General features: G+C 50.3%; 10 protein-coding genes across 10 annotated transcripts; 5 read left to right on the forward strand and 5 right to left on the reverse strand.

The window, feature by feature from the left end:
* Positions 1-97: 97 nt before the first annotated feature.
* F5J12DRAFT_814028 (uncharacterized protein) lies at positions 98-2,197 on the forward strand. The gene is given in 6 exon segments (XM_051744968.1): positions 98-273; positions 330-431; positions 492-719; positions 776-1,050; positions 1,203-1,469; positions 1,489-2,197. 6 exon segments carry the CDS (start codon positions 150-152, stop codon positions 2,155-2,157), a joined length of 1,665 nt encoding a protein of 554 aa, XP_051602732.1. The 5' UTR covers positions 98-149; the 3' UTR covers positions 2,158-2,197.
* F5J12DRAFT_814034 (WD40-repeat-containing domain protein) lies at positions 2,193-5,033 on the reverse strand. The gene is made up of 16 exons (XM_051744969.1): positions 4,799-5,033; positions 4,726-4,740; positions 4,571-4,676; positions 4,452-4,521; positions 4,329-4,391; positions 4,207-4,270; positions 4,072-4,156; positions 3,996-4,018; positions 3,781-3,939; positions 3,657-3,726; positions 3,429-3,604; positions 3,124-3,365; positions 2,883-3,069; positions 2,692-2,820; positions 2,599-2,640; positions 2,193-2,550 (listed from the first exon to the last, which is right to left on the reverse strand). Exons 1-16 carry the CDS (start codon positions 4,913-4,915, stop codon positions 2,266-2,268), a joined length of 1,833 nt encoding a protein of 610 aa, XP_051602733.1. The 5' UTR covers positions 4,916-5,033; the 3' UTR covers positions 2,193-2,265.
* F5J12DRAFT_814039 (Mad3/BUB1 homology region 1-domain-containing protein) lies at positions 5,019-7,073 on the reverse strand. The gene is made up of 4 exons (XM_051744970.1): positions 6,917-7,073; positions 6,118-6,860; positions 5,395-6,055; positions 5,019-5,343 (listed from the first exon to the last, which is right to left on the reverse strand). Exons 2-4 carry the CDS (start codon positions 6,630-6,632, stop codon positions 5,179-5,181), a joined length of 1,341 nt encoding a protein of 446 aa, XP_051602734.1. The 5' UTR covers positions 6,633-6,860; positions 6,917-7,073; the 3' UTR covers positions 5,019-5,178.
* Positions 7,074-7,243: 170 nt separating this feature from the next.
* F5J12DRAFT_493629 (putative oxalate decarboxylase/oxidase) lies at positions 7,244-9,614 on the reverse strand. Its single transcript, XM_051739695.1, has 16 exons — positions 9,131-9,614; positions 9,005-9,078; positions 8,916-8,948; positions 8,828-8,861; positions 8,756-8,783; positions 8,633-8,707; positions 8,538-8,581; positions 8,395-8,488; positions 8,245-8,347; positions 7,995-8,190; positions 7,935-7,944; positions 7,853-7,887; positions 7,741-7,804; positions 7,657-7,690; positions 7,544-7,603; positions 7,244-7,489 (listed from the first exon to the last, which is right to left on the reverse strand). Exons 1-16 carry the CDS (start codon positions 9,403-9,405, stop codon positions 7,332-7,334), a joined length of 1,317 nt encoding a protein of 438 aa, XP_051602735.1. The 5' UTR covers positions 9,406-9,614; the 3' UTR covers positions 7,244-7,331.
* Positions 9,615-11,385: 1,771 nt separating this feature from the next.
* F5J12DRAFT_904266 (uncharacterized protein) lies at positions 11,386-14,232 on the forward strand (the record flags this gene model as incomplete). Its single annotated transcript, XM_051748506.1, has 11 exons — positions 11,386-11,611; positions 11,670-12,100; positions 12,149-12,295; positions 12,346-12,396; positions 12,447-12,463; positions 12,515-12,588; positions 12,640-12,751; positions 12,780-12,921; positions 12,972-13,960; positions 14,014-14,050; positions 14,107-14,232. The coding sequence occupies 11 exons, from the start codon at positions 11,386-11,388 to the stop codon at positions 14,230-14,232; spliced, it is 2,352 nt and encodes a 783-aa protein (XP_051602736.1).
* Positions 14,233-14,611: 379 nt separating this feature from the next.
* F5J12DRAFT_493748 (major facilitator superfamily domain-containing protein) lies at positions 14,612-17,182 on the reverse strand. Its single transcript, XM_051739696.1, has 15 exons — positions 16,792-17,182; positions 16,619-16,727; positions 16,462-16,563; positions 16,316-16,409; positions 16,112-16,263; positions 15,905-16,058; positions 15,817-15,848; positions 15,663-15,759; positions 15,457-15,601; positions 15,308-15,408; positions 15,119-15,242; positions 15,042-15,055; positions 14,939-14,988; positions 14,794-14,886; positions 14,612-14,732 (listed from the first exon to the last, which is right to left on the reverse strand). The coding sequence occupies exons 1-15, from the start codon at positions 16,938-16,940 to the stop codon at positions 14,706-14,708; spliced, it is 1,443 nt and encodes a 480-aa protein (XP_051602737.1). The 5' UTR covers positions 16,941-17,182; the 3' UTR covers positions 14,612-14,705.
* Positions 17,183-17,536: 354 nt separating this feature from the next.
* Positions 17,537-19,049, forward strand: F5J12DRAFT_814078 (S-adenosyl-L-methionine-dependent methyltransferase). Its single transcript, XM_051744971.1, has 5 exons — positions 17,537-17,820; positions 17,877-18,239; positions 18,287-18,372; positions 18,424-18,831; positions 18,888-19,049. The coding sequence occupies exons 1-5, from the start codon at positions 17,685-17,687 to the stop codon at positions 18,939-18,941; spliced, it is 1,047 nt and encodes a 348-aa protein (XP_051602738.1). The 5' UTR covers positions 17,537-17,684; the 3' UTR covers positions 18,942-19,049.
* An 80-nt stretch (positions 19,050-19,129) lies between these two features.
* Positions 19,130-20,790, forward strand: F5J12DRAFT_494227 (uncharacterized protein). Its single transcript, XM_051739697.1, has 4 exons — positions 19,130-19,364; positions 19,417-19,498; positions 19,552-20,471; positions 20,521-20,790. The coding sequence occupies exons 1-4, from the start codon at positions 19,137-19,139 to the stop codon at positions 20,578-20,580; spliced, it is 1,290 nt and encodes a 429-aa protein (XP_051602739.1). The 5' UTR covers positions 19,130-19,136; the 3' UTR covers positions 20,581-20,790.
* A 210-nt stretch (positions 20,791-21,000) lies between these two features.
* F5J12DRAFT_716761 (uncharacterized protein) lies at positions 21,001-22,659 on the reverse strand (the record flags this gene model as incomplete). Its single annotated transcript, XM_051741030.1, has 3 exons — positions 21,001-21,966; positions 22,018-22,140; positions 22,195-22,659. The coding sequence occupies 3 exons, from the start codon at positions 22,657-22,659 to the stop codon at positions 21,001-21,003; spliced, it is 1,554 nt and encodes a 517-aa protein (XP_051602740.1).
* Positions 22,660-24,053: 1,394 nt separating this feature from the next.
* Positions 24,054-26,014, forward strand: F5J12DRAFT_494444 (uncharacterized protein). Its single transcript, XM_051739699.1, has 2 exons — positions 24,054-24,290; positions 24,352-26,014. The coding sequence occupies exons 1-2, from the start codon at positions 24,068-24,070 to the stop codon at positions 25,755-25,757; spliced, it is 1,629 nt and encodes a 542-aa protein (XP_051602741.1). The 5' UTR covers positions 24,054-24,067; the 3' UTR covers positions 25,758-26,014.
* Positions 26,015-26,027: the final 13 nt, after the last annotated feature.

Here is a 26,027-nt window from a genome sequence, read left to right on the forward strand (position 1 = left end):
CACCAACATATTAGGGGGTGCTTGGTTCGGGATTTCTTAGAAGTGTAGTGTCACGTGCATATTATGTACATGGACGTGTCGCGTCTCGGTTTTAGCTCCTGAACAGCTTCAGCTCCGGATTAAATGTTACAGTGCAGTGCAGATTGACCATGATGATGCGTGCGACTTCGTCTTCTCCCTCTGTACAAGACATTTGGAAATGGACATTCACAAGGGATGCCATAGCACCATGTTTCATTCGGGACGTGCTTTCCATGAAGGAGGCTGGTGTGGGTGAGTTCATCTCTGAGGTCGGTCATCAAACGAAGGGATTTATTTTCACATTCCAGATGCTGATTTTTTTTGGATTGGACATACGCCTTGTCGATCCGTAAATCTCGTTGGCATGGTCGTCGCAGTGCAGGTTCACGAGAAGCGAACCATTTACACTTGTAAGTCCCAGTTTCCCTAGTTTAAGTTTTATCCATATCAGTTTCTCCCCGGAATGACAGTAGATGATGGGACTGGAGTAGTTGACTGCATTCTGCGCCATCCAGCACCCGCAAAGCCTGCTGCGGAAAGTAAGGACATGGCCCGGCCACCTTCATCAAAGAAACCCAAGTCAGGTATCACACCCCTAGAACCTCCAATTCCGGTAACCGAAGTTGGATACGTAGTTCGGGTCGTTGGGAAGGTTGTACGCCACTATGAGACGCGGCAAATCATCGCAGACTCCATTGGTAAGTCATATACTGGATGAAGGTCACATCCTTGTCCTCGGATTCACTGAATGCAGAGCCTTGTGCATCCGTAATCGATGAAGCAGACCACTGGATACGCGTCGTGGAGCTTCACAAGTCCAAGTATTCCCTTGCAGCACCATTCGTAATCCCGTCACCCACCGAGCCAATCCGAGACAACGTCGACAGACAATATACTGATGATACAAGTGTGTCCTCCACGAGAGTGGCACACAATGCTGGGTCGTACGCATTGGCTTCGCGGGGACCGCCGCCGCAGGCCCGTGCTCCACTATCACCCGGACCGTCCATCTATTGCGTCCTCTACGCCGTCTAGCCCTATAAAGGGGTCCAGTCCAACAAAGGTTCCAAGTTCGGTAAGAGTCATTATCCGACGTTTGTTTTCGTTTTTTGACTGACACTCCTCTACTCCTTTCATTTCGAATACCCCATGTCTCCGTTTATCCCTAAACCTCTTCATAGCCCTCCAAAATCAAACTACGCCATCCTTCCAGGCTCCGCAGCTGTGATCTTACCTCGAACATATTTCGTTTACATCTCAAACATTACATGGACAATGTGAGAGTAAATCCACAACCAGATCTCTCCCACAACCATCGCAAGAAACAAGCGAGCCATTTGCAGCGAACGCCGATGATGCAACGGATGGATTACGATTGTGACACCTATGGTGATCTATCGCCAATGTCTGAACCGCCACATGGCTTTACGCTTTCTCATCTTCGGCGCGTTCCTGAGTTGGCATTAGCTCGCAGCGCGTGTCGTGCGGGCCGAGGCACGAAGAAGGGCAAAGGTTGAGCAGTCTGAGACACGCCGACGTGCCAAAACCCAACCTGCCATGTTATCTACCGGGGCAGCGTCCGCAGTGAGTACTGGTAACTCTATCAGGGTTCCCACCAGCAAACGTGATGCCTCTCCTCGCGATCCCTTCCGAGCAAAGAAGAAACGACTCTTCGAGTGGGCGCTTGCGCGGCTGTATGAGGAAGGCGGTATAGTACTCTGGGATGGGCCCGTGCATCCCCTACCGTTACCCGTTTCTACATCCGAGGCGCGGACGGAAAACTCATTGTGGAGTGAATCGGCAAGCAGTAAATCCTCCACCTCTGCTATTTCGGTACCTTTGACTTCAGTTTCCGTGTCGCGTACGAGTGGCCGCGGTACGGAGGAGGAAGACATGAATGAATATCTGTCCGATCCTCAGCCCAACGAAGACGCATATGTGTCTCTCACGCCAGAGTTATTGTCGACTTATGTGGAGGAGGCAGCGACGGCCCTAAAGCGTGGGAAGGGAAGAGGGGGAGGAAGGCGCGAACCGACACCAGAAGAAGTCGCGGCATACCTTCGCCGGACAGATGCACGGTGGGCACGGGTAGGGGCGTGGGCTGTGAAGGAAGCCCTGGAAGCCTTGGGCAGATAAATGCAATGGCGGCAGACATTCTATCGGTCGAATATGTCACATCTCACATGTATATCTTTCGCAAGTTATGCTATAGGTACATCTATTATACGTTGCATCTAGAATTCACTACGGCAAAGTGACTTCCCAAATTCTCGCACAGCCGTCTGCACCTGCACCCACTAGTTTCCCCCTTCCCTTCTCTTGAGATTCGAGCCATAAAACTGCAGAACCGCCGCCTGGCGCAGCACCCCTGATTGCCACGTACTTCGAAATGTTCGTTACACTGTAAATGTACACGTTGGTATCCAACGAGATGGACGCAACGTGAGTAGCTGACTCCGTGGCAGATGGGCAAAGGAATGCTAGAGAGGCTATACGTGCTGTATGGTGAGCCCAGCGATCAGTTATTTTCTAGGAAGTTCGGTCAGTGTGTACATGTCAGAGCTGGGATTCCCTCACTTCTTTGCCTGCAGTGCCGAAAAGTACGATCTTTCCAGCAGACTGCGGAAGAATGCCGTTAGCCAGCCTTAGCGGTAAAGGTAGAAAACCTACATCTCCCGCAGCGATGTGTTCACCATTCGCGGAGACCGTGATGGCCGTGATGGGACCCTTGTTTCCCCCTAACACGTACGATTCTGACAGCGTTCTGCCATCCCATGTATACACATAAACCTTGGTATCCTGTTATCAAAGAGCAACTTTGTCATGATATCGGGTAATAAGACTATAGGCACGTAACTTACCTCAGCACCAATTGCGACAGTATTTCCAGCTGCCCCTATAGCGCTTGGGATGTACGTTGGTTTAAGCTCAAAAACGCGCTGATTACTTCTAACTGCTTCTACTCTGTCAACTCCGACCACAAATAAAGTTCCATCCATCGTTACTGTGAGTGCCTTTGGCTGAGAGGATGTGCTGAATAACGTTTGTCTGGTGCCCTTCGTTAGATGAAACTCATGAACGTGTGACAACGGCCGAACGCACGTAAAGCTAAACGTTCCGCCACTTGGCTCTAATTCACGCACGCGATCATCGCATCCGGATGAGTATAACTGTTCCTTAGGCCCGGCTGCCAATCCGGACACCAAGTTTGTGTGTCCTTCGCCCTCGACAGCATGAATGGAGTGCAAAGATGTGTCATAGTAGAAGACACGACCATCCGCAGATCCTGCCATGAACGTGCTTGAAGGACCCCGGACGGCCGATGTGATGGCTTTCTGAGGCGCCTGTAGTACAAAGTACCTAGATGTCAGAGTCAAGCAGAGGTAATGACGACAAAACTTGCCAACCTGGAGCACGCGCGATGGACGATCCTTGTTCTCGCGCTTGTCAAATATATTCAACACACCAGACAGAGAGAGGGACACAAGGTCGTCCGAGGATGTCCAAACGCAGCCAACTTGTTGATTCGAGATGCCCTTGCCGACATTCCATGTTTTTGCGACCTTTCGGGACTCGACGTCCCCTATTGCGATCGACATCACCCGACAACCAAAACTAGACAAGGATGAACTCACATAATCTGACAGTACAGTCCAGAGAAGATGTCAAGAGAGATTTACTGTCTCCGCTCCACGAGCAAGCCATCTGTCATGAGATGTTATCTTTATTTTCCGAGGAAACTAGGTTCAAAGGACATACAACACTGCCGTTGTGGGCATTCTCAGTGAACTCAGCTAGAGTATCACCTGTCTTGCCATCATACAAGAATACCTTGTAATCCGACCCTACGCTTGCAAAAAGGTCCCCGGAAGGCGCATATTTAATATCCTGAACAAATCTTGTGTGCGTCCTGATCGTCTGCAGGGATAACCGGTGAACAAGGCGATAAGATGACCTAGTGGGGTAATATTCACCTTTTCGTGCTTGTACGGTACCCCTTGTTTACTGCTATTCAATTTCAAAGCATAGAAACGATATAGAGAACACTACCTTGACTGAAGATGATCAAACCATCATCACCGCCAGTAGCGGCCCGGTATGGGCGTTGATGACGTATGGAGACTGCGTTCACAACCTAACAAGTGGTTGAGTTGAACTACGCTCGTACTACTAAGCCAGGGCTACCTTTGAATGGCCAATAATCTCACCGCAAGATGCACCAGTATCGATGATGATAGGGCGGCCAAACCTTGTCACGGAAATCAGAAAGCTGTCACCATTCCTTAGACTTTTCACCGAATACTCACTTGTCTTTTCCATCGCCCACTACAATCATCCTCTTACTTTCGCCGTCCCAGGCGAGATCATTTCTATCCAGGAACGCAAGCAAGTCAAGTTCAAGGGATCAGAAATGAAAACGAGGCCCTTACACGCGCCCAGAGATAATCTTGTATTGCCACTTTACTGACTGGTCCTCACCGATCGTATCCCATATTTTCACTAACACGATCTAAGTTCCTGTGCGGTAGTCGCCTTTCGATCTACATACCCAAACCAGTTGCATCAGCAGATGCGCAGTAGTACCCGGAAGGAGAGAACCGGGCAACTGTTGTGTTCTGAGAGTGACCGGAAAAAGTTTTGCTCGATGCAAGATCCTTTATACCTTGTAAACGGTGGATACTTCATAATGCGCTGAGCAGTCACCTTGAGATCGTGGATCTTGTGAGTGCACACCTGTGAGCTTGAAAACGTTTCATGAACGGAAAGGTTCACCCACTACTATAGTCCTTCCATTTGCATAGATGATCTTATCTTGGTGGGAGCTGAGCTTGCTCGACACCCCGCGCGTAGTTACAGGATTGCATGGATACAGGGCCGTACGAGTGAATGACATACCCAACAGCGAGTTTCACAAAATCGATAGATACTTGGAAGGCGAAGGTTTCACGAAATATCGTGAGATCAGTTAGACAGTCTTTTCTGCGCACACTCAACCTGCGGCGTAGTCAGGAGAATACCACATTAGGAAGTGCTACTACACAGTCGTAGCCAAAGCGCTCGAGACGAGAATTCACTTGGAACGGACTTCGATAAAGAAAAAACAAATTACGCAATGTAAGATACCAGAGCCAGGACATCAGCGTTAATGGGACGAATTCAGTCGTCCACCAGGGAACATTCGTCAGCCGTATAATTCTTCAAAGGGTCTTTCCTCAGAGCTTCTGCCTCAGATAAGACGGATGGACCTCTGCCACCAACAACCTTGGTCTTCATCACGGTATCTGGTGCACCTATAGTCGCCGTTATGCTGGGAGTAGCAGGCTAGATGCTCCAAGCTCAGTAAAACACGCAGAAATATGCCTGATGCCTCACCTCGTCCCGGAACGGAGTAAACATCGGACTTGACAGTACTCCGCCTTGGGGATCTTGGTCTGAGAATGGCACGATCGTACTTCTGGCAGGAGTCTTCGGTGGTAGCCTAGTGGGAATAGGAGGAGGGGGCATCCCATCTGACTCAATATTCTCCTCGGGGTCAGGGTCTTTGTAAGGAATTATCTTCGAAGTACTAGATGAGCTGGAACCGGGGGTGACGCGACGGGAGCTCCCTGTGTGTTTCAGGGTAGTTCCGGCTGCTTTTCGCACCTCGGGGACATTCTCTTTGACGCGGGATTTACGAGTTCCAATATCGGGGAATGCAGCTCTTGTTTCCTCCTGAGGCTCGGAACCGGTCGGGTCCACGAAGATCTGAAGACGAGAATTGGGAGCAGCCCTCGGTAGCGATGGACCAGAACCAAATACGTTAGCATCGGACGGAGATGACCTGTGTACCCTGGCTAGAGAGCCAGACGAGGATAAAGAAGTAGTCAAACCAAGTCCTGTGCGTCGGGAAGTACCCGTCGGTTCCTGGGCAGGGGGCAATGCGATGCCTGACATCATGCGTTTCTGAAATTCTGCATGTTTGCTTTGCAAATGTTCCAGGGGGCTTGCCTGCCGTGCAATTCCCAACAGAAAGATAGCGTCCGCCTCGTTTCGCCTGCGGGAGTGGAATTAATAGGGGGACCAACCATGGACCCATCGGAAGAAAAAGAAACATACCGTCCTGCCCTCTCCAGCGCAGCCGCATATTCTTCATACAGAACGGCGTGACTTGTCCCAATGTCATTGGCAAGCAAAAACTTGAATATCAATATCGGTTTCTCCACAAAGCTGGCATAAAGCAACCAGAGCTTCAAGTATTTGAGTTCGCCTTTCCAGATACCGCCCCGATTATCTTTTAGTGCTCGAGTTGCCTCCTCTAGCAACTCAAGGAGTCCAGATTCAGCACTTTGGCCCTGGGGGTAGTTGTCCAAAATCCAATTAACGAATCGGACATAGGCCTCAAGGGGATCATCGTCTTCGTCTTGCAATGCGATTTCAACGTTAAGTCGGTGACGTTTGCGCGCGGAAAGGAGCCGTTCATCGCGCTGCGCGTGTGGGGTGGATAGGATAGCAGACAACGCTGTTACGCGCCGCCCAGACGCAAGAGGTTGTATATTTTCCTTCGCTGCTTCTATTACTTCGATGTCGACGACAGGTGGGACCTGTGTGAACACATCATCAACGTCCGCCATGACTGTGATTCGTGACTGCAGCTTGAACACAAAGTACACTTCAAATTTCCAAGTTCACGCGTCTTGTCTCCGTGGTCACGTGACCGTTATCACCGCCTCCTTCAACTCGGTCGTTGTCCGGTGAGGTGACTACTCGATTATATGTAGTAGCACCTTTGTATGCTGCACGATGGCTGTTAAAGGATAGGCCTGAAAGTCGTTTGCGCCACCGTCAATCACAAGACGCCGCTAACATGTGTTCAGATAATGTTTTTTCGGCAACGAGCCGGTGACGGCAGGATTACTGTGACAGTGATCCGACTCGCATTATGCCGCGATGTCGGTACAAGCCAAGCTCGAATGAGGCCAGTGTTTGTGTTTCGAGACAGAACTTGCCGTGTCGCAGCCAGTTGTTCCAACATGTCACTCCAAATGGGCACTTACTTTGTTGCACTATAAATGTATCAATATCTCCTTTGGGTGCTGCCTTTCGATTTGACTTTAAGATTGCGCAAAATAGGGGTGAAGACAAAGCAGACACCATTTATGTCTTGGTTCGTATATTCGAATGATGCAGGTGAATTAGGGAACTACGAAGGCCGAAGGAAAGGAAGTAGGTGTTCGCCCAAAAAACTTCTATGGCACAAGTAGGAAAAAATCGTACAAGTATCCGTCCCAAGGATCCCTTTTGGTATGTAATCAACTCGGATAAGATTGTGGTCAAGCAGAGGAGGAGCCTGACGAAGCTGGACCCACAACTTCTTGTTTGGTCCTTGAAAATTTGGCAATGGTAGCATCATCGACTCCAAGGTGCGCCTTGACGAGTTCGTGAGGGATGAGCGCCAGCCACTGACTGAGGGAGATGTCTTGGAATATGCCTAGACACGTATCGGTAAACTTGGCCATGTGACATACAATAAGATGAATCATACCAGATTTGAAGATCTCGAGGAACTTCAAGGTAGAATTACCCGTGTTCTCAATGTAGTGACCTAGAACCAGCGAAATCAACGACTTTGAAAGCCTGGTTTCCGCGAAGACTGACCAAACGACGGAGGAATATATGCGATGTCCCCAGCCTGATTGGCGGATCAGATTTTTGCTGACACAAAACGCAATTACAACGGACCTGGAAATCGGACGTCTGTGCGTTGGACGATGACGCGAATACAGTAATACGAGCTTCGCCAGAACTGGAAAATACGTAAGAATCTGTACAAGCGGCCAGCCAAACAACTGACATGAAGAAGGTCCATTCAGGCTCAGTAGGGTGCCACTGGCAGCATTTAGGTTAGAAATCAGACTCAGGAATGCAAATCTTACGTGGAGTTCACTAAGCAGAATTTGTTAGTCACTGACTAGGCAAACACGTGTATGACGCACCGCATGCCCCCGACCTCTACTGTAACCTCCGCGGCACAGATAGTCGTGGCGGCAGTGAACGTTCTGGAGTCAACGACCTTGTATGCCCCACCTGCTGTTTTCGTACCCTCGACCTGGGACATAGGGAATGTATAAGGAATAGGTGTATCATTTGGTACCACCATATCAGTAGCGACATCGGCAGGAGGGGGCTGTGCTACATTGGACAGAATCAAACCCAATTCAGATATTTCGTGACATGAAGACCCACAAGGGAAGATGTACAGCTCGTGAGATGGGATACGGTCAAATGCCGAGATGTCGGTTTGGAAATTCTTTGCGATCACCTCTTTAGGAACGTGGGCCAACCAATCCTGCCAAACACATGAGCAACTGCTTATCCTCCAATATACCCGCTTACAGTGAGAAGGAAGGTGGAATCTTCGCTAAAGGAACCGTTGTCGAAAATAAGCAGGAACTCGGCACCTTCCTCCGTAGTGTTCTTGGCTTGAATGCTACGAAAACAATCAGTTCCCCGAGAGACAAGAGACAGTCAAGCCTTACCTGTGTGGAAATCCAGGAGGGAAGTACCATAAGTCACCGGGGCCCTAGCTTACGTGAGATTGGGGCTTAAGCAAGACTATTTCAGAGGTACTCACGACGTCGGCAAGATACACCTGACCATCAGGTGTCACTGTACTGACTCTGACGTAACCGGACAACATATAGGCCCACTAAACCCATTTTAATGTTATAAAAACGTGTGATAAAGGAAAACCTACCTCCGCATCGGTGTGCCAATGCAATTCACTAAAAAGGATGAGCTCAGTGGAGGACTGAAGGACCTCTCTCACCGGATGGCGCCTGCTTCTAAGCGCATATTTACACCTTGACATCACGGCTGGTTAATACACGGATCGTGGGGCAAAAAATCGACCATACCAGCAATGTCCGTTGCGACTGGCATAACATTTACTGATTGGAAGGACGGGTTAGCAAAGGTTCGACACTATCGTACGCATTGGACTAACCATTTTGCTCGCGCGCCCAACCACCGGTCTGTAACCGGTTGTGACTTAGAGAAAAAGGCCATTTAAAGTTAGGACTGTGAAATAATGAGCGAAAGGCAAGGGCATGTATCGAAACTAAAGACGTACACGGCACCATTGTCTGTGGTTGGTGGGGCAAGCACATCTGGATTTTGGAGTTCCACTGGGACGTTCTGCGGTCCCAATATGGTAGCACCCAACCCACTACGAATGGGTTCTGGGGTGATATCAGATTCTGGATTCCAGAGGGGGTAGTTTGGATCATCGCTTGCATATGGAACGGTCGGGGAAGGAGCTGGAGCTGAAGAGGTTTCAGAAGAAGCTGGTGCCGCGAGGGCAGTGGAGAGGATAGTTAAAGTCGAGAGGAGAGACCAGGAATACATTCTCCGGGGAGAAGGAAAAGAATGACCTCTGGGGCGGAAGGCTACTGGACAAATACACGGATTCAGGTGGTTTTTTCTGCTAGCAGACCAACCTTTTTATACGTTTTTGTCCCTGTCAGGTCCCTTCGGAACGCCATTTAGTAAATACGAAACTTGGCGGCGACCTCATTACCAGGGAGGGGGCGAGCAAGACAAAGTTCTTACGGCATAAACTTGAACATCTCCGAGCCTGTGGCAGATGCACCAATAACTTACTACACACCAGATGTAGGATAAGTCCGCCTCCCTGCTAGTGGCAAGGTTTACACCGCCAATGCATCATCGCACGATGAACACCCCTCTTTGCCGCCATTGCAGGTCGAGTTCAACGGCGAAACCTTCACCCTCCCAGTCTTCCCGTTTGCCGTTTTCGACCCCATGGAGCGTGCTATTTCAAGGTCGCATCGACATTGGTACGGTATTTTTGAAGTTGCCACTAACTATGAAAGTCGTGGCCTTCAAATATTACCGATTTAACGGCTTGGAAGCGCGTGTGCCTCTCCGGAATTCTCAGCAGTCTTCTGCGGAACGGTTTCCTGTTTGATCCCATGAACCATAAAACATACGGGAGTACTTAGGTTCGCACTTGAAGTGAGACGTGGCGCAGAAAACAGCCTTCGAGGGCTGGTGTTCACTAGCTTCTTTTGTTGCTATGATCAGGTTGCCTGCGCTCCCTTCCATTCTTATAGCGTCCCGCGCGGTCAGACTATGTACTTCTCCCAGAATCCGCGTGGGAAACTCTTCATTGGAGAGCATGAATCGAGAAGGTCGATTTTATGATATCAACGTGTGGGTACATGATATCTCATCTAATGACGTGAAACCTTCCTGGAAACCCATCGTAAGTTCGCCACAGTCCACACTGTTGGCAGCTCGCTTCGTGCAGCCTTACTGTACGTTCAAATTTCAACAGGGGAAGGGCGCTCTACTTATCTGCAGCGGGCTCAAAATTCGGGCATATTGGGGCACCAATTGCGCCTGAAACCGGCCTTCCACGTCGGCGAACGTTTTGGTGGTGCAGGGAACCATGTGTTGATGCATCGTTATCGATGGAGTCTCGTCTTGCTCCGGGGATATAATTATACACGGCGCCGACGCAAGCGCAGTGGCGCAGATCAAAGCAGGAGCCCAAGTTACAGGACGATTAACTTCCGCGTCTGGCCAACCTTACAAAGATGCTGAGCAAGCCGAGTTTTGTGAAGGAATCTGAAGCTCTTTCACGTCGGGTATATTCGGGAGGGCGGCGGAGCACCCGCCATTAGCACACCCCCCTGTTTTTACACGGGTTCTGGTTGGGCTCTGAGTTCGATTTTACTCCACGGGATCACCGCGAGAGATAGTGCACGTCCTCACTAGTAGGACGACGTTCGAGCCTATCGTAGGTGTACCACAGCAGGTTGGAACTCTGTTGCTGGGTGGTTTAACCAGCATAGCCACCATGACTTTGGGGAGATATATAACCCATGTGGAGGCAATAAATGCGAAGCATGAGAGAAATCGAGCTGCACATATGTACTCACCAAGAATCGACTCCAACTTTGGCACAAGGTTACATCTATGATGGGCATAGATGCAAGAACTCCCTAGGTTCCCATGAGGTGTTGAGTCAGCCCCCTCAATTGACGACTGGTGGTAAGCCCTCATAATATGTTGCCTAATGGTCAGCACGAAACTTCGCAGTGAATCGAAGAAACATTCCAGACCCACTGCCAACAAGCGACGAAGGCTTGACACGTTTGATGACGTAAGCTTACCACGCGATGAATTTTCGTTGTGGCCAGCCGGCATCGACGAACCCTTTGACGCTCAGCCAACGCTGTGGGTTTGCCTGCAGGTATGTCTCGTTTTGTTTCCCTGTAACCACCAGCCCATCTTTCTGTCTTTCGTGACACTCCACTCTTAGTTTGCATCCAGAGTAGTCATTCATAGCCGATAATCAAGATGGCTTCTGGATATGCTTCCCCGCCCGCGCAAGAAGGCGGAGCTCCACTGCCCCACCCTTACCTTCACGAACCTTTGCTCTACGTTTCCAATCTCCCTCCCTACGCCACGGATGAAAATGTTGCTATGACTTTCCAGTCGTGTGCTCCCTTCAGACCAACTATCCCACGCGACGGCAGCAATCGCCCTCTTAGTGGAACCATCGAGTTCAAGTTCCTCGAGAAAGGTGGGGTCGATATCTCATGAAACGTCGAATATTTTCATGAACACAAGAGATTATGCAGCTGAAAAGGCACTCGCCACCCTACAATCACGTCCCATCCAAGGACTTCAACCCCCCGTGCTCTTGGTCCTCTCACCATATCCACCGACCAATCCTCCTACACCCCTTCACACAACTGCTTCTCCACGGCTTGTCAAACATCTTCCTATAGGCTACACGGATTCTCAACTTTACGATCTGTTCCGACCATTTGGTGCTATTGCGTCCGTTCGGATGCAAACTGGTTACGGTAGCGACACTGGTGTCGTAGAGTTCTGGCGAGAAGAGGATGCACGTGTCGCAGAGGAGGCTATGCACTGCTTCGACGTCGAAGGCCAAAATATTGCTGTAACTGTATATCAGAACAGGAGATCCAGTGGAGGACCGACAGAATTCAGCGCTCACGCACCTGCTTTTGTGCCGTCAGGCTCCGTTTATCCATACCCAACACAGGTAGAATTCTCCTTTTTCCCACGCTGTTTGCACTCACCATCAATCTAGTATTCCCCGCCTCGCGCAACTCCGTACGGGGCAAGAAGCTCGGTCTTTATTCATGGACCAGGCCAGCAGGTTCAATTAGCTCCTTTGTCCGGCCCTGGCTCCAATAGCCACAGTGGCTTGATTGACCCTTGTAACCTTTTCTGCAAGGTTGTAGATTATTCATGACCCCAGTTCAGCTTACTCATGCTTGGATTCAGAACCTCGATCCCGAGATCGATTCGAACCAGCTCTTTACTCACTTTCGTCAGGTGTGTTCTTTTCACCGTGCTTTAAGCGTCTTTATTTATTGTCTTCGTAGTTCGGCCAGATTGTTAGGTAGAGTGCACTCACCACTTTTCCATGGACATGCAAGTCAATCCTACTCAGTGCTCGTGTAATGCGTAATGAGGCCGGTGATAGCCGTGGATTCGGCTTTGTTTCGTACCAAACACCGGAGCAAGGTAAGGCTGAATGACCAGCTATTCGTGTATGATCATTAAACCATACAATAGCCGCGGCTGCTATGCATGCCATGAACGGTGCCGTCCTGGGTTCTAAACAGATTGTTGTCAGACTCCATGAACCCAAGCAATTACGACAGGAAAAACTAGCGCAACGCTTTCGGTCACAACGGCCACCCGCGATGTGCTAGTGGGGCAACGAGTCCAACCGCTAGTGAGACTGGTGAAAGTTATGTCGGCTTCTCTAGTCCCCGTCACTCTGTGCTCGGGTCCCCTATTATTGGGCATGATCGTCCGGACAGAGGCAGGAGAGGCTCTGGCAGTTATTACAACGTGGGGATCATGTCCAGGTGCTTGGGTGCTCTACTGACTTGATCTTGCAGGCTGCCCTCTCTGGAACTTTGAACCTCCCAATGCGTTACGATGATTTGGCGGCTCTTTCACCTGTTGTAAGAAAGGAGGTGCTCACGGGTGAATTGAGCAGACGCCTCAAAGCGAGCGATTCGCTACCGGCCGATGAAGTAGACGCTGTCGTCGAGTCATTGGTTGGCCTCTCTCTCAGCGAGGTGGTTGCTGGTATCCACGATCCTGCCAAGCTTGTAGATCAAATTGCGAATGCTCGCAATGCCCTATGGAAGTCGAAGTCACCGTCTCCCGCTAAATCGCCATCCCCGGCAGCTTCCCAGGATTCTCGCGTTTTGGATGCAAATGCTCTTAATGCGACGGCATCCGCTCCGGAGCATCCATCGACTCCAATTTCTGTCTCCGCGTCCATCTCAACCCCGCCCCGTACATCTTCACCGTCGGGCTCTGTACCACCCATCTCCGAGAAGGATCGTATGGCTGCTGCTGTAGCCAAGCTTGAGCCATCCAGACAAGCCGAACTTACCGAACTTCTCATGAGTTTGCCTAAGCGTGAGCGCGCCATGTGCCTCTTCAATGTTGAGATCCTTAGAGCCAAGGTTGCTGACGCGAAAATGGTCCTCGACTGTTCCGAGGGAGAGGAAGAACCACCGCAACAGCCGAAGGCCGAGCCCACGCCAGCAGTCCCTGAAGTACCTGTTACACCACAAGCGAAGAAGACCACAACTTCGGCCCTCGAAGATTCTCCACATACCCCAGCGCTATCCTCACGTGGGCCATCAGCAGCTTCCTCTCCAGCACCAGCCACACCAGCCTCGTCTACACATACAATCGCATCTCTGGCCCGCCTTCCCGCGATCGATATTATCAAGCTGGCAAACTCGCCCTCGGCCACCGGTCTGCCATTACCAAAACCTGACCCTTTGGTTGTAAAAGCAACCGATGAGTTTATTGATGGCCTATTAGACAAACCCATACAGACCCAGAAGCAAATGCTTGGTGATAAATTGTCCGTTTTCTGACTCGAGGAAACTAAAAAGGTACTGATATGTTAACTTCTAGGTGGAGAGCGATTAAGTCATTCGGGATCAAAGGAGCTGTAAGTAAACTGTGTCTAGGTTCTTTTCTCCCGTGCGCTGATCCGGGATATCTTAGCCTAAACTCACCATTGCCCTCTTGGATCAAGAAGATCTGCGTGCCCTCGCACATCTTATGAACAGCTACCCTTCCATCCTTAAAGAAAGGGTTTTACTCCAAGCCTCGCAAGTTGGTGGCAAGTAACGACGTTTTCTTACATTGTTTCCCGGGCTGCCCCATCACTTTTCAGTCTTGCTTTTACCTAGGTCAAAGGATTGCGGATTCCCTCTTGATGATGAAATGCCGTTTATCACACATTTAATACCATTTACTGTTTCCCTCATATCTATCTTCATTGGGAGTGATTCCTCATCGTCTTCACTACCTTCGTTGTCCTTGACCCTTTTACTATTACGTTTTCTCCCTTGTTTTACGACTTTCATGATCTTCTGGTTACGTAAATCAGTCCTATCGTTGTGGCTGAAATGACCGATATTGTTGCGAATGTCATCATGATATACTTCATCATCTGAGGGTTTGGGATAAATAAGGACAAAACAAAATAACAGTACACTGTTGTATATTTGGGCCCTGAGACCTGGCATCCAGGACCTCCACATTTGGTATTCGATAATTTGTAAGAACCACGAGGTAAAGTGGGCCGACATCTCTGATAATTAGGGTACGTATCTGAACGAAGGTGCCTAAAAGTAATCGTGGTCGAGGCTGAGATCTGACGTGCATGTCTGAATCCAGAAAACTTACCTTATCAGCGAGCACTGAAGTATCCACTCTCTCGTCTAATTCTGGCTCTCCGTACAGGTTGTCCCGTCGTTTATTCTCCAAACGGTATGACGCCTACATAAGTCATTGGATTGCTTCCTAGTCATCCCAAGAGCTGTTTACTCACGCTTAGTACCAACGCACAGATGGCCGCCAGGAACATCAAAGAACCTGAAGCTACCCAAAGGTTAATGAAAACGGGGGAAAAAAACAGTGCTATAGTTACACACTTCCGAAACCACGCCTATTCTCCACGATCAGCAAAACTGATACAAGGTTCATTCGTGATGCAAGGGTATAGGCGCACCTGTAAGCAGGTCCCTCTGTCCAAGGGTATAAGTGGGAGCCTAGAATGCTACCACACTGACCGATCGCTCCAAAAAGGGGCATACCTGTTGCTCGCTTGGTCTCCGAGCCTAAGTTGTGGGCGACTTGATAGATGGGACTTTTTGGTCAGTTTCGCTTGCATTTTTAATATCTCAAAGGCTACACTTACACCATGCCAACACCAAAGCTATGCTTGTATACGTTCCGATGGCAACGCAAAAGGTGGAGAAGTAGCGGACGAGTTGGTTGTGTGTCACCCCTAACAGGATACTGTGTAGTGTTAGATGAAGAGAAATCAAAAACAAGAATATGACGGACAGGTAGCCTAACCCTCCGAAGGTACATCCGGCGACGATGAAGACACCCCTGGTCCGCATCTTATCCGACAGGTATGACAAAATTATGAGAGCTAGTCCAGCAGCAGCGTATGGTGGGACCACCATGAGTTGGGATAGTGCAGCACCTACGTGTGATAGGAACAAGGGTAATACTCAAATTGCACCAAGGAAAATCTGTTGACTCACTGCCAAAACCCATAGTGGATATGATGGTGGGCAAAAAGGCGGACAGGGAACCCAGGGCACAATTAAGGCCAAAGTATATGATACCAGCCACGTATACCTAATGTAACGAGGGGGTCAGCTACAAAGGATCAACGAGACTGTCATCAAAGCTTACCCTCCAATCCAGAAAAGCTGCTACGACGTGATCTGCAACATGTGATTTTAGAAGTAAGGCCTATGATGGAGTAGAGATAAACTCGTACCGTAGTTTATCGTAGCACCGACGTCGCTGCTCGTGCCTCTATTGACGCGCTCAATGGCCAATTTCCGTTCGGCGGGAGTAAGGAAGTCGGTCGATTCTGGTCTACCAGGCAGTATAAATAAGCAGAGCATCCCAAGTAAGACGGTGGGGAGTCCCTAAACCACTGTCAGCGTTTCATGATAAAATAATTCAGAAGCACCAAGCTGACTTCTAGGAGAAACAAGAGCCTCCAGTGTGCAATAGATACTTCGGTGTTTTGTATCCCGTACGCAAGCAAACCACCAAAGGCTCCAGCGACTGCAGCAAACCCAAACCAATATGCAACCCGCGTCCCATACTCACTCTTGGTATAGTAAAAAGCTTTCGCGGGGTAAGACTGATAGTAGCAAAGATGAAACGAAAGTATACGAACAAAAGTATAACACCACGGATGGACCGAAGGCGGCTTCAAAAACCCCAAGGGCCAATCTAGCTACCAGTAGCTGGGGAAAGCTGTTCGCAGTAGACTAGCAATTTCGGTCAGGAAGTGTTTCATTCAACTGTTCCTGAAACGGCTACCATTAGAGTGGAACAGAGACCCCATAGTATTGCGGAACTGCCAATCCACAGTCGAGGGCTATGGTACTTTGAAAGAACGGTCCATGGTATCTGAAAGAGAGTCTGTTTGATAGTCAGCTACCCTCCCCGATCGAAGGACACACTTCAACTTGCGTACATAGGTTATGTAAAAGGCTGCGTTCACTCGACCGAAGAGGACACCTGTAGGGTCTCCTCCGAGAGCTTCCTCGGGCAACCCTTGCAATCGTGCATTTCCTAGGTTGGATCTGTCAAGATCTTTGAACAGCGGTATGTCACCACGGTGGTCAGAATGGGATACGAGGTACTCACAAGCGAAGAGATAAAGTACACAGGTCAATGGTAAGAATCCTCGCATCCAACTTTCGAAGCAATCTTCTCTCTTCGGTGCCCGGGTCGAGTAAAACTAGACTATCGTCCGAATTGGCTTGATTAGCTACACATTCCTGTGGTAATGCCATGGTTAGAGGTAAGGTGAAGAGGACGACCTTGCCCGCACGACCGCAGAGAATCACTGATGCGGTATCGGGGACATTAAAATTAGATCAATGAGCCGAACACGATTATTATAGTCATTATCCAGCCGTCGGAACTGTTGAGAGCCGAGAAAGCAAGTCGGGATGGAGAGTCCACACTGGTCATTGCAGTAAAGTCTTGACTTCAGTCACTTCAGTCAAGCTCTTCAGGTGATTGCCGCAATGATGGTGTTTTACATCGAGAACACACATAGCCCACGTGTACCTTATCCGCACATCGTATCATTATCGGTACCTAAGTAACGTGTGTTACACAATCAGCTTCTGGAAGTGCAAGGAACCAGGACCTAATGTTGGTGCCGGTGTGTGTTCTCTTCTTGATGTAATTGCAGTGAATACCGTCGTAAAGGCGACAAGAACTTTGCGCGTGGGCTGCGGCCATCAAAAGACAGCACCCCCTGCGTCGTGGTCCAGTCGTGGAGTTCCCGTCAACTGAACTGAGCCAACATTCCACGACTTTCCTTTTCGAGAAAACCGAATATGAGCCGATTTTGGGTAATTATTAGGGTCCACTCGCTTGAGGACATTTAAAAGGCGTCCCTCCAGACGAGCAGAGCCCGAGCGATCCTCTTCCTTCGCGCTCGCTTCCCCCTCTACGTCTCTGTAAGGATCTCTTAACCTTCCTCTATTTTTTTCTTCTTTTTGGTTGACTTGTCTATCTGCAGAAACATGACTGCAGTATACCCCGATGGCCGCCAAGAAACGCGTGTAGAGGGCTACACCAAGTTCTGGCAAAAGGACCTCAAGCACGAGGCCGAAGCCGACAACCAAAATCGTCTTGACAGTTATACTGATGTTGTGAATGGTTTGTTCCGTTTCCTTTCCCGCGTTCGTGTCGAGTTGACACCGTCTTTCGTCCAGGGTACTATGATGGTGCGACGGAGTTGTATGAGTACGGCTGGGCACAGTCGTTCCACTTCTCGCGTTTCTACAAGGGCGAGGGTTTCGCTGCATCCTTGGCTCGCCATGAACACTATCTCGCCTCTCACATGGGTCTTCGGGCCGGTATGAGAGTGCTGGATGTTGGCTGTGGTGTTGGTGGACCGGCACGCGAAATTGCCCGTTTTTCCGACGCGCATATAGTCGGCCTTAACAACAACCAATTCCAAGTCAACCGTGCTCGGCGATACGCTGAAAAAGCTGGTCTTTCCAACCAGATTACTTTCGTCAAGGGCGATTTCATGAAACTCGCAGAACAATTCGGCGAAAATTCTTTCGATGCTGGTACGTCAATATTAACGCGTTTAGACAGGTGATTTACACCCACTCAGTATATGCCATTGAGGCTACTTGCCACGCACCCACGTGGGAGGGCGTCTATGGTGAAATTTTCAAGGTTCTCAAACCGGGCGGAGTTGTAAGTCGTGTCCCTGTATCATCTTGTTCGCTTATTTATACAATTACCCAGTTTGGTGTGTATGAATGGTGCATGACCGAAACCTGGGATCCGTCAATTCCTTCTCACAAGGAACTTGCCCACCAAATTGAATTCGGCAACGGCATTCCAGAAATGCGGCCATTGAGGCTCGCTCGTCAGGCCCTGAAAAATGTGGGTTTCGAAGTTAAACATGAAGAGGACCTCGCCGAGCGCCCAGACGAAGTACCATGGTACTATCCCCTCGAAGGTGACATCTCGAAAGCACAAACTGCCTGGGATTACTTCACAGTTTGGCGAATGAGCTGGAGTGGCAAGCTTGTCACGCACACGGGTATCCGACTCATGGAGACATTTGGTCTTTTGCCTAAAGGTACTTGGGAGGTGGGTGAATCGCTCAAGGTTGCAGGGGATGCACTGGTCAAGGGAGGGCAGGCCAAGGTCAGTGCCGTCATTGTCGAGTCCAGGTACCGAATGGCTAATCTGTTTATGTGCAGCTGTTCACGCCCATGTACTTGGCGATCTGCCGCAAGCCCGCGCTAGCCAATTGATATTCATAGACCATACTATTAGCTGTTACGTTTGTGCTGTTCTTTAATACTGCTTGATTCGTGAGCACGGTAAAATTGGGAACCTGAGATTGTAAGCCTGGCTGTGAGACGCATGAGATCTGCAAAGGATTCTTCGGAGAATGCCGCGGTGGGAAAGTGAGAGGTGCAATCCGAGGCTGGGTTCGGTTGACGACGATGGAGAACGATCTCAGGGTGAGCAAACCCAGGTTGCCCAAGGCTTACACCGATGAACAACTGGTGTTTCTGCGGAGCCATATCAGCGGCTTTGAAACACGAACAAGGGGGCATGTCAGGGGAGACGCCAAGAAGTTCGCTTTAGAGCGTGCAAACGATTTTCTAGCGCGATTTGGCCTGCCAGAAGAACTGCAGGGAATCGAGGATGCTGAACCGCGATTCCGTGAGGTAAGTAAACAGGATCCAGCTCCCCCCAAAATCATTGTCCGAATGATTCCAGCAAATCTACAACTGGTACAAAAACACCGTCGGAAGGGCCAGAAGAAAACTGGAGGGTCGTACCAGACCCAAAAAGATTTCCTGTGAGTGTGCGGCCACGCCCCTAACCATACAAAACATTCATCCAGCCTATCAGCGACCCCGTCCAATGCCGCCGGTGAAAACGGTCTGACGTGGGGCCCTACGGTCGCCACTCCACCGACCGTGCAGTACACTACCCCAAACGAGACCACTCAAAATGCGGACTCTTCTTCCCAAATACCTCCTGCTCAAGCAGCAGGCCAGATGCAATTTAGTTTCCAATCTAGTGTTCCTGTTCCGTCATCCTCCACTATTGCGCTCAATGTCACTCCAGCAGCTCTGCGGGATGCTTTCCTGACCCATGGTATCGATGCAGCCACGTTGTCTTCGCTTATCCAAAGCTACGTCTTATCGCATCCCTCGCCCACGCCGCTGGACACTATCATTAGCTCATTGTTTGAAGCAATCTCATCTCTGCTGTCCGCACCATCATCCTCAAGAAACGTGTCTTTCACTGACCTCATATCCAACATCCTTCGGCGCTTTCTTGACGCTTGCTCTTACTTTCCTTCTTCTCTGCTCCACGCTGGCGTATCCGGCCCACTCGCCGGCCCGCGAGCACTGCAAATGGCGCTACGGAAGTCGTCTGTCTGGAGTCCTCTCAGCTCATCGTCAGGACATGCATCCCTGGCTGACGAGATGGAACGTATTGCTGCGGACCGACAGCGTCGGAAGGACCATGTCCAATGGGCGCAGATCCACGCCGCTGCACTTGAACTGGGCATGCTCAGCTTCCCGCCTAACAACCCAGAGATAGGGTACGCCGTCCCGACTAGTCAGACATTTTCGGAGATGATGGCCAGGGATGCTGTGTGGGAAGCGGACGAAGTAGAGTGGGTCGCGGGGATCATTGTTTTTAGAGCACTCATCCGGACGGGGTCCGCTAACCGAAAAGCTGAGTATGAGCAATTGTTGGCCACGTACGAGAGAAGATGGAAGGAGATTAAGGACGAAACGCGGCAGGCACTCGTAACGGTGGGTTTTTTTTTGTTTCTTGTTTGCCGAGTGACTGATCGGTGTGCAGGAGGTCTTACTAGGTGCCCGAGACGACCTGGGCCGCCTGGGGGAAACTCACGTCTCGTGACATCACTATTTAGTCTCACTTGTAGCCCTTGATGAGTCCCAATCCTTAATTAGTTACCGATGCAGTAACTGTACTCGCTATCGTATTACTGGCATACCGATTGTAATTCCTGTGATGCATAATTGTATGTAGACGGTCGATATCTTACATTGATTTTCGGGAAAGCAGATGGAAATGCCATGACGGTAGGGTGATGGAATCATAACGGTGACAATTCCGGTACCCGCTAACGCTTCACTCTCTTGAAATCCCCGTTTGTGTCTGGATCTGGGCTGACCATGGGCTGTCGCTCGGCTATAGCCCTTGAGTATTGTTTCCACTGTCGAGAGAGGCCCATCCCTTGCAGCGGCGCCCGAAATGTTGTCGAGGACGAACCCCTAAACTCACTTGAGTAGCGAGGAAATTTAGGTCACGGGATGCTTACTGCATGGAATCCACATTCCGTTTCACCCCTATCGCTGGAGGTCCCTCTTGGGGGTTTGTTTGCTGCTGGCCCTGTGGCAGTATCAGAGGTTTCTGTCGTGATGACGTCGTAGAGCCCGTGGACGGGGACGCAGCATCGACCTTGGGACTTGACGCGGAAGCCGAGCTTGAGCCGCTTGCACTCGATCGACCCGCAACGCCCCCGCCCGGCACGATCGTAGCGCGCCGATTTTTCGGGATAGTGTCAGAACTTCCGCTCGGACCGGCCACGTTGCAGGCGTGGGCTTGAGCATGCCGAATCACGGGAGATCTTGCTACAGCGGGACGAAATGCTTGCTCCTGGTCAAGCATACAGTCATCCGTCGTGCTCACGCCGCCCATACCTTCTTCGAAATCGATGGGTCTACCAAGGTCGCAGTCACCGAGGTCAACTGAGGCAAAGAAAGCTTCGTCGTCGGAATTGAGACCATAGTTGTTTTGCGTGCTCGGTAATGTAACAGGAAGCTCGTCATTGTCATCTAGCGTGTCAGCGAAAGATAGCCTACGGTCGGATGGTTGTCGGTCACATCGACCGCGAAGTTGTTGTACAGAAGTCTGCTCCGATGGAGTCTGGACGGGTGTTTGGAGGCCGGTGGTTTGCTGAGCATTCGGCTGGGTATTAACTACTTCTTTGACCGGCTGGTTGGAAGTCCCCTGCGCTGTTTCCTTGGAATTTGTGTTTTGCTGGGCAACAGGTGCCATTTCTTGCCGCATATGTCGAGGCACGTACGCCATCGGTTTCTCGAGCTGCTCTGACATGGCTTCCGTTTTAACCATAGGTCTTGCTTGTTGCAAAGCGACAGTACTAGTATTCGTTGTTTGTACGGGCCGACCCGGCGCTCCTGGTGGGTTTGACTGAGGCGCACTTGGCTTCGTGCCCTCAAATTCCGGTCGACGGTACAAATCACTCTTGTCGAACTTGGCCTACATTCCACCGTTCAGCAATGCACAATCCGAATAGGGGCTTCAACGCACGGGCGGCACTTTCATCTTCACCACTTCCTGAGCATATGCCTTGTCATATAGACAATTTCCAAGTAAATTGCCGAAATTTCGTAGCGTTCGTTTGAGAGCATCCGTTATGGCCTCTTTCTTACACTGACCATGGCGACAATCAACTGCGGCCGAAGATATGGCAAGGCTAAGAATCACCTTATCCAATGCTGCGGCTTTACTCTTTGAGTTCTCCAACATCCCATATCCAACGTCTTCATGATACACCCCATCCTTGAGCGTCACGCGCAGAATTGCAGTCACACCTACGTTGAATCTGCGGGTCTCCTCATTGTAGTCGATGAAATCCGTGGTGATGTTCACGACACTGGAGCTCCATCCATTGAACCCAAACACTTCGTTCGCAAGGTTGATGATCTTCCACCCCTCCGCGTAGGTGAGCTTGGGACCACCACCTGGGCCAGGACGTTGTGATACAAATTCCGGACCAAGTTTTTTGTTCAACTTTGCCTGGAGCGTTGCAATCTTGGTGGCAGTTTCTTCCGGTGGGTCTGTGAAGGGCGTGTTTCCGAAGAGCGAAGTGAGGGGAAATGGAAAGAAACCGTGTGCTTGTGGAGAGAAGGACATGGCACCGCTGGTAACGACATTCGGTGCCGAGTGCATAGGTTGCTTGGCGTTGAAGGAATTCAAGAGATGTCCACTAAACGCCCCAGCCATCAATGCGCTAACGTTAACACGCGATCCTCGCGCACGCACGGGGGTGATCTTCGAGTCACATGATGCGTCACGTGGTCGCGTTCGATTCGTATTGCCCGTCCAAGAACCTGATACCCCCCGGTCCGAGATGGTCCATCGTTCAGCATACTACACGTGTTCCAGCAACAGTACCGGCTTGGCACATACGACGGTTCTTTCTAATTGCCGAGCTATTGTAAGTCTTGGAGAATTCCGAGATCCTAACAAAGCCTTCCCTTCACCCTGGTTGCTGGCATGTAATACAAGGAAGTGACAACGCGGCCCTGGTACTTAGTTCCCGTGGAGTTCGGTTGGTGAGCTAGTGACTGGCATCACATCAAATTCTTCTTGATGCCATCTGCAAGATAAATCAACCGATGGCAGCGAATCACCAGCTGACTGGGTGGAACCACGCGTGAAGAAACAAAATTCCCAAAAATTCGTCAGCTATAGGATGTTAATGGACATATTAGAAATTCTATCTGTCCGTCTAACCCCACCTGAGAGTGGCTTCCATCTGATTTTGCCAACTCCTATCCTCTTTCGTGTGAATTTTGAAGTCTTGGTTATGATGCCTTGACATTAATGAAATACCGCGTTATGCCCCCCCGCCATGCATTACTCCCATCTTTAGTGAGTCAGACTGCAACTTGTGATCATAGTCGACCAGGAATTCGGAACTGTTTCGATCGCGCTCCAGTCAACTGAAGAGTTCGGCTTAACTAGTCATCTACTAACGCTACAAGTAACTTAGGTAAGCGATTGCATCGACGAACTTCGCAGTGGGTGCACTCGTCTCTTAGCTCGTCAATTGAATACATGGAGCAGTGTGGTTCATATGAACGCAGACCCCCCCAGGACCTAGTTAAGCACTCGATGCTGATCTCTGCGGTAAGGAAACGACGATAGCTGATGCATACTCGCCGTGGGTCGTAATTACCGTATACGGTTAGGGTAGAACTTAATAAAACTAACTCGTCCTAAATCAGTTTCTTACGTTGAAGTTTCTAATCCCTCTCCGCTGATTTTTTTTGTTTCGGCAGGCCAAGGAGGCTAAGACCAGCGATATCGCCGACACAACATTGGAATGACCTGCTGCGCTGAGAGTATGTACACATATCTCACTAATCTGTTGAATTTTCTTCCGCAGACCCGTCGCGGATGCAAGGGACCTACCGCTTACCGCATGGATGAACAGTGGAAGGGTTGGTGGTGGACAGATTCCGTCCGGGTAATTGACCATTTCCGAATTCGCGCCGTGCCGCCGGCGTTTGGTTATCTTCATAAAAGCATCAACTGGTATGACAACTCTTTCCTTGTCCTCTGTTGGTTCTTGATGACCCCTTGCAGAACTCCGCAGCCAAAGCCACCTGTCCAGCGGGCGGATAGCCCTCGTCCTCGAAACAGTGGTCCCCTCATATACGAGGTCTTCAAACCAAAGCTGCCTCCGGACCCGTTCGCAAGGCTTCACACAATTCGGGAGCCATGGATGCTGCGTATGGACAGTGTCGCCGCGGCCGTCGGTGACCCACGGCGCGACGTGGTCTTGGTCCTCGGAGGTGATTACAATCTGAACTCATTAGGATTATTTGGTTCAATTAATATACATGCTTCGCCCAGCTCCTACGCTCAAGGACATCAGTCCAGTCCTGCAGTCTCCACAGTTCTCGCAGTCCTTGATCATCCTTGCTAGTCACCAGCTATTTCCGGTCCCTACAGGCGTCCGCCCAGCGATCTGCACGATCCGCTTGAACTCTTCCGTCACAAATGAGATGAACGGTACTCTTCGCCTTGCTGCCGTTCTCCAGTGCGCCGAACGTGTGTCCCGTTTGTGGAGAAAGACCGGAGGATCGGGCGTTCGTGAAATCAGCGAGTCGGAAACTCGCCTCGACGCTTCAGAAATCCCAGACAACCTCTTCCTCGTACCAGATTCTGGCAGTGCACAGTCTTCGCCGTCGTCGTCGTCGGAGGGTCTAAAGAGCACGACGTCCTCTGTGCGCTCATTCATCATTCCCGCCATGTCCTTCCTTTTGTCTTCATCCTCGTCCTCACCCACAGACCCTTCGCAGCGTGCGTTTGATGCCATATTGAACTTCATCCCAAACGGGATCAGCAATGTAGCCATCATGAAACAGACGATTCTCATCACGTCCCTCACATGTCCTTTCCTTGCACCTGCCAGCTTCAACTCCACGACGTCCGCTTCGAAAACTCGAAAGCGAAATATTCTCCGTCGGAGAACTCTGCCCTTTTCTCGCGTCTCCAATACTGATAGCTACTCCTCCCTCCAAATCAGCACCTCTACCTCTGCAACCAGCGACCCTGGCATCTCAGGCCCCCTTGCAAAATCCCGCCTCTTGCACATTCTACCGCTTTCTGGGCGCGCGTACCTTTCTCAAGACAAACTTGTGCGCAACATGGAGTCTTACCAGCTGTCGTTTGCATATCCGCCCTCGCTGAGCATGAAACGGCCGAACACGCTAGAGCGTGCGGTTGCTTTTATCGTCCCTGCCACTGCGCTGCGCGAGGTTGTGCGGCACGCGTCTGTTTTAAAATCCTCGGTTCCCCATTCTCCCTACTCGTCCACAACTTCGTCGTCTTCCTCGGTCTCGTCTCGTCTCGTGCGTCAGGCAGTTGACATGGAATGGACTGTAGCGGATATTCTTCTGAGCGGCATACTTGATTCCCAGGCAAATCCCGGCGGTGTGCCATACGCAGGTCCTCGCGCATGGATTTGTAGTGGTGCTGACTTTGCGTTCGTGGCTGAAAGTGAGATTGAAAGCCAAACGCAATCGGCACCGTCTTGCTCCAGTGGGACGACACCGACGACACCAGATGAAATGCCACATGCCACGAACGCCTGGCCAGATGTATGCTGTGGCCCTTCCCGTTCTTCTGGCAGCTCGGAGCCGGTAATCGTGGTCAATCCATCGGCAGAAAAGTTTGGCGGTGGTACTGCGGCCGTCGTGAACAAACGGACTAGGTGGAGGTTCTGGAGCTCTAGGGGTCGAGTTGTTACTCGGTAAGTCAATAAACTCGATATACGTGCTTGGACTGGTAGTTTCCTAGTGGTCTTTGTTTTTATTATTTACCCTATATTTGCGTAACTTACATTTACTTGACTTGACCCCGTCGGACTATTTAGCTCATCTTACCTCCTCATCTCCGTAACTGCACAGAATTTGCTTGCTATTGGATTACAAAATGTATATTAGTCGCGGTGACAACACCCAGGGGCATTTCTTTTTTAGGAATCCTAACCCTACAATTTTGGCTTGGGGTATTTTTTCGTGTCG

Source organism: Pisolithus orientalis (assembly GCF_024613125.1).
Source record: "Pisolithus orientalis strain OTSU chromosome Unknown F5J12scaffold_6, whole genome shotgun sequence".
Lineage (NCBI taxonomy): Eukaryota > Fungi > Basidiomycota > Agaricomycetes > Boletales > Pisolithaceae > Pisolithus > Pisolithus orientalis.

Excerpts from the sequence above, each read along its gene's own strand:
- F5J12DRAFT_814078 (XM_051744971.1), top strand. The coding sequence starts at position 17,685 with ATGACTGCAGTATACCCCGATGGCCGCCAAGAAACGCGTGTAGAGGGC. Across the intron at positions 17,821-17,876 it reads TTATACTGATGTTGTGAATG|GGTACTATGATGGTGCGACG; the intron begins GTTTGTTCCGTT and ends TCTTTCGTCCAG. Across the intron at positions 18,240-18,286 it reads CGAAAATTCTTTCGATGCTG|TATATGCCATTGAGGCTACT; the intron begins GTACGTCAATAT and ends ACACCCACTCAG.
- F5J12DRAFT_814034 (XM_051744969.1), bottom strand. The coding sequence starts at position 4,915 with ATGTCATTCACTCGTACGGCCCTGTATCCATGCAATCCTGTAACTACG. Across the intron at positions 4,019-4,071 it reads TTTGATCATCTTCAGTCAAG|GGGTACCGTACAAGCACGAA; the intron begins GTAGTGTTCTCT and ends GCAGTAAACAAG. Across the intron at positions 3,070-3,123 it reads GGCGGAACGTTTAGCTTTAC|ACAAACGTTATTCAGCACAT; the intron begins GTGCGTTCGGCC and ends GAAGGGCACCAG.
- F5J12DRAFT_814039 (XM_051744970.1), bottom strand. The coding sequence starts at position 6,632 with ATGGCGGACGTTGATGATGTGTTCACACAGGTCCCACCTGTCGTCGAC. Across the intron at positions 6,056-6,117 it reads GCGCTGGAGAGGGCAGGACG|GCGAAACGAGGCGGACGCTA; the intron begins GTATGTTTCTTT and ends CCACTCCCGCAG. Across the intron at positions 5,344-5,394 it reads TTACTCCGTTCCGGGACGAG|CCTGCTACTCCCAGCATAAC; the intron begins GTGAGGCATCAG and ends TGGAGCATCTAG.
- F5J12DRAFT_493748 (XM_051739696.1), bottom strand. The coding sequence starts at position 16,940 with ATGGCATTACCACAGGAATGTGTAGCTAATCAAGCCAATTCGGACGAT. Across the intron at positions 16,264-16,315 it reads ATCCGTGGTGTTATACTTTT|CTTTTTACTATACCAAGAGT; the intron begins GTTCGTATACTT and ends ACCCCGCGAAAG. Across the intron at positions 15,409-15,456 it reads TTCGGAGGGTTAGGCTACCT|TATCCTGTTAGGGGTGACAC; the intron begins GTCCGTCATATT and ends AACACTACACAG.
- F5J12DRAFT_494227 (XM_051739697.1), top strand. The coding sequence starts at position 19,137 with ATGGAGAACGATCTCAGGGTGAGCAAACCCAGGTTGCCCAAGGCTTAC. Across the intron at positions 19,499-19,551 it reads CAGACCCAAAAAGATTTCCT|CGACCCCGTCCAATGCCGCC; the intron begins GTGAGTGTGCGG and ends CCAGCCTATCAG. Across the intron at positions 20,472-20,520 it reads CGCGGCAGGCACTCGTAACG|GAGGTCTTACTAGGTGCCCG; the intron begins GTGGGTTTTTTT and ends ATCGGTGTGCAG.
- F5J12DRAFT_814028 (XM_051744968.1), top strand. The coding sequence starts at position 150 with ATGATGATGCGTGCGACTTCGTCTTCTCCCTCTGTACAAGACATTTGG. Across the intron at positions 274-329 it reads CATGAAGGAGGCTGGTGTGG|ATGCTGATTTTTTTTGGATT; the intron begins GTGAGTTCATCT and ends TTCACATTCCAG. Across the intron at positions 720-775 it reads AATCATCGCAGACTCCATTG|AGCCTTGTGCATCCGTAATC; the intron begins GTAAGTCATATA and ends CACTGAATGCAG.
- F5J12DRAFT_493629 (XM_051739695.1), bottom strand. The coding sequence starts at position 9,405 with ATGTATTCCTGGTCTCTCCTCTCGACTTTAACTATCCTCTCCACTGCC. Across the intron at positions 8,949-9,004 it reads TTGGGCGCGCGAGCAAAATG|TAAATGTTATGCCAGTCGCA; the intron begins GTTAGTCCAATG and ends CCTTCCAATCAG. Across the intron at positions 8,784-8,827 it reads TTAGAAGCAGGCGCCATCCG|TGAATTGCATTGGCACACCG; the intron begins GTGAGAGAGGTC and ends CATCCTTTTTAG.
- F5J12DRAFT_494444 (XM_051739699.1), top strand. The coding sequence starts at position 24,068 with ATGACCCCTTGCAGAACTCCGCAGCCAAAGCCACCTGTCCAGCGGGCG. Across the intron at positions 24,291-24,351 it reads CGTGGTCTTGGTCCTCGGAG|CTCCTACGCTCAAGGACATC; the intron begins GTGATTACAATC and ends TGCTTCGCCCAG.